General features: G+C 38.0%; 1 protein-coding gene across 3 annotated transcripts in view; it reads left to right on the top strand.

Moving 5' to 3' along the window:
* Nucleotides 1–9,599, top strand: part of UGGT1 (UDP-glucose glycoprotein glucosyltransferase 1) — a 129,776-nt gene that overhangs the window by 33,330 nt on the left and 86,847 nt on the right. For all 3 annotated transcript variants that reach the window (XM_019624545.1, XM_019624546.1, XM_019624544.1), the window contains exons 9-13: nt 705–805; nt 2,131–2,230; nt 3,522–3,582; nt 6,578–6,669; nt 8,179–8,329. In XM_019624545.1, the coding sequence (XP_019480090.1) occupies nt 705–805; nt 2,131–2,230; nt 3,522–3,582; nt 6,578–6,669; nt 8,179–8,329 (505 nt within the window). The remainder of the gene's footprint in view (nt 1–704; nt 806–2,130; nt 2,231–3,521; nt 3,583–6,577; nt 6,670–8,178; nt 8,330–9,599) is intronic.

Here is a 9,599-nt window from a genome sequence, read left to right as displayed (position 1 = left end):
CTAGTTGTGGAGGACGTTGCTTCACTGGCCCAAGTTGGCACCATCATTGCGCTCTTCCCGGGCGAGGCAGATCAGTCGCCGGCTTCTGGACAGCTGCTCACTGCGGCTGCTGGCCGCTCACGCTGACTGCTGGCTACACATGGTAGCCCATGGCAACCCACTGCAGCAGGGGCTGCAGCCTACCCCAGCTCCAGGTCGAGATGTTGTTCAGCATCTTAGCTGTAGAGGGCAGTGTCACTGGCCCACATATGTGGGATCTGAACCGGGGCCCTCTGGCGTCCCAAGCCAGTTCTTAACCATCGCGCCACTCTGCCGGCCCATCCAGTGGTTTTAAATTAGCCTTTACTCACAGCATGTAAAGTATAGCATAGGGAATATAGTCAATATAGTATTGTAACAGCTATATATTATGTCAGGGGTAGTAGATTATGGGGGGTTAGCAATTTCTGAGGGTGTAAATGTCTATTATGTTGTTTTGTGCACCTGAAACTAATAAAAAAAACCAAATTAACCTTTGCTTTTCTATATTAACTGATTTTTTTAAAAGAAACATAATTATAGTTTAATTTTTTCCCGTTATACTGTAGGAATTTTCCTAATGCTAAGAGGGGAAAATCATGTGAAGATAAAATTGGAGCCAACTTCTAAGTGTGCTTTGAGAAAGAAAAGACACATGAAAAGGACTGATCTTATGTTTCTTTCAGAGACCTGCACCCTGACCTGAAGGAACATTTGAAAGAACTTAGAAAGCATCTTGTGGAGAGCACCAATGAAATGGCACCTTTAAAAGTTTGGCAATTGCAAGGTAATAAAAATAAAAACATAGAAGAATCATTGGCCTACTTTTTGAGTAAATTTTGTGGTATTAAAAAAATGTAGAATTTAAATGTAATTGTATTTATTCACATGATTCTAAGGGTACCACAGATTTTCAAAACAGAGTGGTTAATTATGATTAATCAGAAAGGAAAGGAGGAGCATCCTTTTGCAGACAGATGACACTATGCAGAAGTAATATATGTAAATGATTGCCAGATCTTTCTTTCTGTGACCAGGTACATAAACTTGTATCTGGCTTATGTATCTGGTTACACAAATACTAGAAACATAAGGTATTTGTCTTGGTCTTTTAAAAAATTTTTTATTGTGAAATACACATTTAAAAAAAGAGTTTCAGCTGTACAACACAGTGCAATAGTTATACTTTTTTACCCCTCAAAGTGACCACCCTCTACCAATCTGCCGCCCCACTCCCCCCCCAATATCATACATATCGATTATAGTTTCCTTGACTCCACTCCCACACTATACTCCACGTTCCGTGACCATATATATATATATATATATTCACTTATAGTTGACATACAATATTGTACAACATCAGCTTCAGGTGTACAGTGCAGTTATCAAGCCTCTACCCCATCCATGAAGCGGTCTCCCTAACAAGACGTGTGACCATCTGACACCCTACAAAATATTTACAACATTATTAATTATATTCCTCGAACTGTCTTTCATATCCCTGTGGCAATATTGTAGTTACCTATTTATGCTGTCTAACCCCTTCCCTTCTCCCTCATCCCCACCCCCCCTCCCAAGTAGCAACCATCAGTTGTTCCTCTATATCTCTGAGACTATTTCTGTTTACTTTGCTCATTCTTTCAGTTTTTTAGATTCCATTGTCTTGGTCTTTATGTGTCTATATGCATACATTTATTAAACAGTGTATCTACCTAATGTTAGGCATGTCAGTATGGGAGAATGTATGTGTACTTTTCTGGTCCAAAGAAATATATATCAGGTTTTTTTCCCAACATAATTTACTAAAGTCTTTTGTTATACTTTGTGATTTGTTGTAAATTCAGAAGCGTGAAAAGGATTTGGGATGGATTTATCCTGTGCTAAATGTTTTAGTATGTGCCCTAATGTTTTATGCATGTAGATCAAGAAACTGTTAAATACTCTAGGGACCTATGAAGAAAATCAAACCTGAAATTAAACCATGGGCACTCTCTGAAATGGTTGCATTATGAGGCATTCTTAATTACCAAGAAAATGGTGGGAAATAAATGTGTGTTTTTCCTATTTCTCATTGCAGTAGATTAATACATTTTATATTATATTTGACAGATCTAAGCTTCCAGACTGCTGCCCGAATCTTGGCTGCCCCTATTGAATTAGCTTTGGTGGTTATGAAGGATCTTAGTCAAAATTTTCCTACCAAAGCCAGGTAATTAGAGTAATAAGCCTTTGAGGCATTCTTCTTCTTGACTTATAGCTAATATCTTCATGTTTAGATGTAAAATTAAACAATAAAAATATGGAAATACTTAGAAAATGAAAATTCTCTTACTACCAGCACCGTACTGCTAATGGTACTCTCTTTCTGAGAAGATGGCAAGACTGCATTGTGTGGTTGAAGAGACCTGTCTTGGTTGTGTTCTTGACACTGTGCTTCCTAGTTGTGGGAACTTTGTAAATAAACGCTTTCCTCAGCACTGAAATGCGAATAACGACACCTGCCTTTCAGGATTGGAAGAGTTAACAAAATCTAACGTACGCAGACATAACCGATCTAGGGTCTCACAGGGATGATAGTGTTTTTCTCCCTGAGGAGTTTTATGTACATCCTCTTATTTAATCTTTTTTGTTTGTTTGTTTGTTTGTTTGTTTGTTTGTTTGTTTGTTTTAGCTGAGCCATCCTGCAGCTCAGCAGCAGTTCAGCTTGGGCTGTGAATGAACCAGCGACCCTGTTGCTTAGAGCTCACACTCTTGAGTGAGCTCTTAATCAGCTGAGCCTCTTGGCCGGCCCCTCTTATTTAATCTTTATGAAGAAAATGTTCATCCTGACAGAATAACGTTTTGAATGCAGCTTTTCTGATACTGCTTTCAATTGTATAACGACCCTCTGTATCTCATAAATGCAAGGCAAAATTGCTTTAAAAGCCAAAGTTTTAGAGACTAATGACTTAAATGAGTGTCAGTGTTTCTTAAGTCACTGAATAAGGTGTTTTGACTTCTGATAGGAGATGTTTTGTAAATAAATTTAAAAAGTAGTTTCAAAACTAATCAAATAGACAGGACTTATACATCATAGTACATTCTCCTTTAGTTCAGCGTGCTATTGATGATAACACATGTAGGATTCTGCCACCACCATAAGTGCTTAAGTAGGACAAGCAGTCTGTTGCCTTACTTCATTTATATTATCCTTTAGCATGTGAGCTGTGGACGTCATATACAGGAATGGAACTACATCTATTTAACTAAGATCTTGGAAATAGCTGTTCTTGCATTAAAATACTTTCCCTTACTGCTATTTTTCCTTGGTATTGTATCCTGTAATAATGAAAATATATTTATCAGTTGTAAAGGTTCAAGGTTTTTATCCATTTAGTTTTGTGTGTGTGTGTAGCTTATTGAACATTTTGTTGTTTTGTACTTAAATATAGGGAGATATAGGGAAATTGAAGACATATCAAATATTAAACAAAGCACTGACCATGTTTTTATTTCCTTAGAGCAATAACAAGAACAGCTGTGAGTTCAGAACTTAGAACTGAAGTAGAAGAGAATCAGAAGGTATTAACCAATGGAAAATAGTGGCCTTTCTGTTTTATGTCTTTAAAGATAAAGAACTCTGAGTTAAATCAGTGACATTAATAGTTTGAATCTCCTTTTATCAAATATGGTGGTATTTTGATTTATTTGTATAATTTTTTTTTTAAAGATTTTTTTTTTTAATTGGGGAATTGGGGGGATGGAACAGCGCTGGGGAATTGGGGTAAGGGGAACAGACAAGTTGCTGTCATTTTGTTCTTCAGTGTAGTTGTGGAGGACGTTGCTTCACTGGCCCAAGTTGGCACCATCATTGCGCTCTTCCCGGGTGAGGCAGCTCAGTCGCCGGCTTCTGGACGGCCACTCACTGCGGCTGCTGGCCGCTCACGCTGGCTGCTGGCTACATACAATAGCCCATGGCATCCCACTGCCACAGGGGCTGCAGCCTATGCCGCTGTCGCAGGCGACCCCAGATCCAGGTTGAGTTGCTGTTCAGCATTCTAGCTGTGGAGGGTAGTGTCACTGGCCCTCATATGTGGGATCCGAACCGGGGCCCTCTTGCGTCCCAAACCAGTTCTTAACCATCGCGCCACTTGGCCGTCCCTTCTATAATCTTTTTTATATTTTTAGTTTTTATTCAAAGTTGAATAGCAATATAATTCAAAGCACCAATGGTGCCACCAATTTATTTGGAATAATAGCACCTCCCAACACATCTCACTCCCTTTTGTGTTGTCCCCCTTCCCAGAAACATTTGCTTGCAACTCTTAGCTGATTCTTTTGATATTTATCGCCAGACTTCTAGCAAGCTTAGATTGGTACTTTATTTTTCAGTGTCAGACCTCATATATTGGCCTCCTATTACAAGGATGAGGTTTAGCTTTCTTTCACTGACCCCTTTCCCCATGTCTACCACAACTCCATATTGGCATTTTCTCCATCTCTTCACTTTCCCTGTATTTTTATGTCATGATTTTATCAAGTTTTGATTTGCTCCACTATGGACTGGTTGTTCTTTATGTCTAGTGCATAGCAGTTATCCTGGGGACCTTCCTTTAATCTCTTTTGTTGCATCTCCAATTTTTGGATTCCAGGTCTTTGTTGTTGGTTTATTCACTTATTTTGGTACAGTAAATCATTCTTCATGAGAAAGGTTACATGCAAACTAAATTTCAGACTCTGAGAATCAATCAGTTTTCCATTTCTGTTTTTATTCATAGCTTGGCTGGGTACAGAATTTTAGATTGGAAGTCATTTAGAAGTTTAAAGGCATTGCGCCTTGTAATTTTGGTTTCCGTTGTAGCTATTGAGAAGTCTGAAGTCTTTGTATGAAATCTGATTTTTCTTTCTGGAGTCATCTAGGATCTTTTTTTTTTTTTTACCTTAATAATCTGAAATTTCACAATGATATGCTATTTTAAAAATTCTCTGTATTGATGGGTAGTTGGTGGGCCCTTTAAAGCTGGAAAATCATTTTCCTTAGTTTGGAGAAATTTTCTTGAGTTATTTATTTGCATTTCTTCCATCTGGTTCCTCTTTTCTGTTTTCCTAGAACTCTGTTTATTTTTAAGATTTCACACCTTCTTAAAAGCCTAGCATGGCCTAATTTAAAAACATCTTTTCTTTCCTTTTTTCCAATTCTTTTGTCTTTTATTTTTAAGCTTTCTAGGAAGGATTTTCAACCCCTTTGTTGAGATTTTTCCTGTAGTCCTCAAATTTTTAATTTCCTAGTGTTATTTTTGTTCTTGGTTTCTTCTTTTTATAGTGTTCTCATGTTTCTGAAGGTATCCATGGTGCATGTGTATATTTTCTTCTCTCTGCATAGTCTGTTTCTGCTTAAGTTGCCTTTCTTTTTGTCTTGGTCTCATCTTTAATATTAGAGGCTTTCCAAGATGTCTGATGATCTGTGGCTAGCTGCTCATATTGAAAAATGAGGCAGTCAAAAGCTGATTGAAAGCCCTAACGATGAGGCCTTTTGACTGTAGGCTATCCTGGAATGGCTATTTCCTAGGAACCCCAGTGACAGTATTTTTAACCTTTTCCCCTGAGCTCTCCAGTCTCCAAAAAAGGATCTTCTAGTCTTCTGTCTGGAGGGTGAAGTCTGGCTGCCAGAGTTGTAGAAGCCAAGTAGGCAAGAGCACTCAGAAACGTCTACTCAGTCCCCTGTTTTCAGTGTGGGATCCTCACACTCAGTTGTGCTTCACTTCCCATAGTTCTCAGATTCTGTTTTACTCTTCCAGTGGTGAGCCTCCATTGTTTTGGAGTAGAGGGAGTGTGACTGCTGTTTTTTAATTTTGGATTAATGTCTTGGTTTTTTTTGGATACATACCTAAGAGTGGAATTGCTGGGTCATAAGGTAGTTCCATTTCCAGATTTTTGAGATACCTCCATACTGATTTCCATAGTGGCTGCACCAGTCTGCAGTCCCACCAGCAATGCACCAGGGTTCGTTCCCTTTTCCCCACAACCTCACCAGCATTTGTTGTTTGTTGACTTATTTATAATAGCCATTCTGACCGGAGTGAGGTGGTATCACATTGTGGTTTTTATTTGCATTTCTTGGTGGGCCTTAGTTTGAAGGTTTAAGTGAGTGTGGGGTTTTGAAACCCTTTTAGATTGGGCCCCTGGACTTCATCACGAAGGCCAAGATGTTTCTGACTGCCATCACAACCTCAGTTAGCATCACAGACAGGGAAAAGGAACAGGAGTCCTCTTTTATGAAAAGCGACCCTCAGCGCTTGACTTACTTGACTCCCACCCCCACGCCCCCATTATAGGGGGAGTGGTTTTAATTGTTGGAAGGACGGAGGAGAGGTGTGTGCCACATATACCCACAGTGTCATTACAGTGTAGTGAATGCTAAGAAGGGTCTGTGGGAATACACAGAAGGAAATCTTAACCCAGCCTTAGGCCTTTCTATGGTACATAAGAGGATGTCAATATTTACATGTAATAAAGTCAGAAACCTGGAAATTTCTGTTAAGCATTCTCTTCCTGCTAATTTTTTTTAACATTTCAGTATTTCAAGGGAACATTAGGATTACAGCCTGGAGATTCAGCGTTGTTCATCAATGGACTTCATATTGATTTAGACACGCAGGATATATTCAGGTATGGGTAATCTTTTTCATTCTCTGAAAAGTTTTTACACTGGGTAGCTCCTTGGGATCCCTTCAGATTGTTCTCCTTGCTGAGGCATGTTGTGAAGCCTGATGGCTCACCAGCCCCAGTGTGTGCGTTTGGATAGGCCCATGTTCTGACCAAGATGGGTAGGATGACACTGGGCCATTTTTTATCATGATGTACATTTAAGGCTTTGGACACTTAAGATCCAAGTGTCTTTTCAGAATGCCCTTGTAGAAACTGTAAGTTTTCCTGTTAACCATGGAAACAGAAATGAGCAGTTTCTTTTGCTTTTAGGAACATTATGAAGTTGGTTTGTTTATTCAAAATGCTGCCTCTAGTGTCCCAGAGGATGGTCTGTCTTACATATGTTATTTGCATGCCTACCTTTTTGTTTGTTAAAATGTGATTCAGAACTAAATTGCTCTAAATTGTCCTTGTGAATTTTTGGAGTGGGGTGTAGACAGTCAGGTGGAATTCACATTTTATTCTTGGAATTAACATTGGCCCAGGTAACACTATGGCTTTGTAACAGTAAAAACAAAAGCTATTGCTAATGTTTCAGAAGATGTGGTTTCCACAGTAAGATTATTGTAATTGAGCTTATGTTCACATACTGCTTTACAGAGCTAGTGCAAAATTAATGAAGGACACTTTAAAAGATTTGGTTTTGTTTTTTATTAAAAAATATATCTCTTTAATTTTTCAGAGTATTTACTTACTCACTATAAAGAGTTTTAAATAATACAGAGATAAAGGAACTAAAAAGTAAAGACTTCATCCTGTCTTATTTCTTCCTCCTCCCCAGAAAACCTCTGTTGAATGTGACTTCCTCCAGACCTTTTTCTGTGATCATAGGTGTGTGTGCCTGTGTAAATTGATACTGATACCAAAGCATATATTAAACATATGGAATCTAGTACTTCTTTTTGGTTTATTTTATTTTACTTTTTAAAGAAATTTTATTGGGGAACAGTTTGTTTTTCCAGGACCCCTCAGCTCACAGTCAAGTAGTTGTCTTCAGTCTAGTTCTGGAGGGCTCAGCTACTTAGCCTGTGTGGGAATCAAACTGGCAACCTTGGAGCCTGTACTCTAATCACCCGAGCTAACCGGCCGCCCTTTTTTGGTGTTTTTTTAAATAAACCCTTCATTTTGAGATAATTATAGATTCATGTGCAGTTGTGAGAAGTAACAGAGTACTGTAGTTCATTTAAAATCATGCGATGTAAAATCCACATTTAAGATTATTTCATCCTCAATGTTTTGTCTATATTTAGAGATAATTTCTGTATACAGTATGTTGATAAGTATAAACAAACATGAACCAAGAAGCAGGTCCCACCTGCTTTGTCTTACATACTTTGACAGGATGAAGCAGAAGGAAGAGCTCCCTTTTTTGATTTCTCAACAGGTTTGATGGGGATTTGAGTTTGAACTGATACATTTTTTTTCATGGCAAGGATTCTGTTTAAAGCTTTTTCTACCATTTTTTTTTAGTCTGTTTGATGTCTTGAGGAATGAAGCTCGGGTCATGGAGGGCCTTCATAGACTGGGGGTAGAAGGCCTTTCTTTGCATAACATTTTGAAGCTGAACATCCAGCCCTCGGAGGCCGACTATGCTGTTGACATCAGGAGTCCCACTATTTCCGTAGGTATTCTGTGATTGCGTCTGGGGCATCTGCCAGGCACTTTGTTACGGTGTCCTCACTTGGTTTTTATGAGAGGTAAGGTATTCCTGCCATCTCTCTTGTTGGCATCAAAGATAGACCACACCTGCTTACATGAGGCTATGTGTGTATAATAAAGTAGGTTCTTAGATGCTCCAAAAGCTGCATTATTATGTTTGATATGGTAAGGCAGTGATTTTCCCTTTTTTGTATCCTGCGAGGATTCAGTTGAGCATCTCTTGGGAAAGAGTGTTTGGTTTATATTTTCTCAGTTGCATACAAGTCTTGTGTGATTTTGTTTAAAAACATCAATTTATAGCCAATAACCTTTTTTACAAGGCATTTGAGATTTTATATGTGAAGGGTTTATGTAAATTAATATCTGCTCTATGGTGTCTGGGCCTTTGTCTTCTCATCTGTAAAAGAGGCTGGAGGGAACAGAGCTGACTTGGGCAGTCATGGTGAACGTGAGACCAGCGGTAGAGATTTACCTGGCACATCCTTGGTTTCTGTACTGTATTTATTTTAGGGAAATTTTTTTGAAAAAACATGTAGAATCCTGATGGTCATCACTTGGTGATATAACTGCTTCTTTGATTAATACTGTTTTGTTGTTTGTTTTTTTGTTAAAATGTTCTTACTTACAAAGAGTAAAGACACATTAACAACCATGTGCCCATCACCATACTTACTAAGTGTTAACATTCAGTCATTTAGTGTCAGATGTATTGTTTTCTTGGAAGAAAATATGTTTCCGTCAAAGCCCTCTTTGTATCTTCCCAGTACCATCTCTCCCTCCCTGCGAGTGATTCCTCTTCAGGAGTTGGTGTGCATCCCTCTTGGCCCTTATTTTATTTATTGAGTTTTTAATTAAAGTTTATTGGAGTGACAATTGTTAGTAAAGTTACATAGATTTCAGGTGTACAATTCTGTAATACATCATCTATATATCGTGTTGTGTGTTCACCTGTCCCTTATTTTATCATTTGATTCTCTACTATATGTTCTAAAATTTTGAAAATGCCGTATCAGTAACCTTAATCAGTTTTCTTTATTATTCAATAATTTTTGCAAGACATATGTAGGTTTATACATATAGATCTAGTTTTATCATATCACGTTTTGTATTTTATTTTTTTAAATTTTTTTTAATATTTCTTTTTTTTATTAAATTATTTTTTATTATGAAATACACATTTTTTAGAATTAGTTTCAGCTGTACAACACAGTGCAATAGTTATACTTTTTACC

Source organism: Hipposideros armiger, unplaced genomic scaffold (assembly GCF_001890085.2).
Source record: "Hipposideros armiger isolate ML-2016 unplaced genomic scaffold, ASM189008v1 scaffold_592, whole genome shotgun sequence".
In the NCBI taxonomy this organism is placed as follows: domain Eukaryota; kingdom Metazoa; phylum Chordata; class Mammalia; order Chiroptera; family Hipposideridae; genus Hipposideros; species Hipposideros armiger.
The sequence above is the reverse complement of the archived record's forward strand: the minus strand, read 5'-3'. Positions and strand labels throughout refer to the sequence as shown.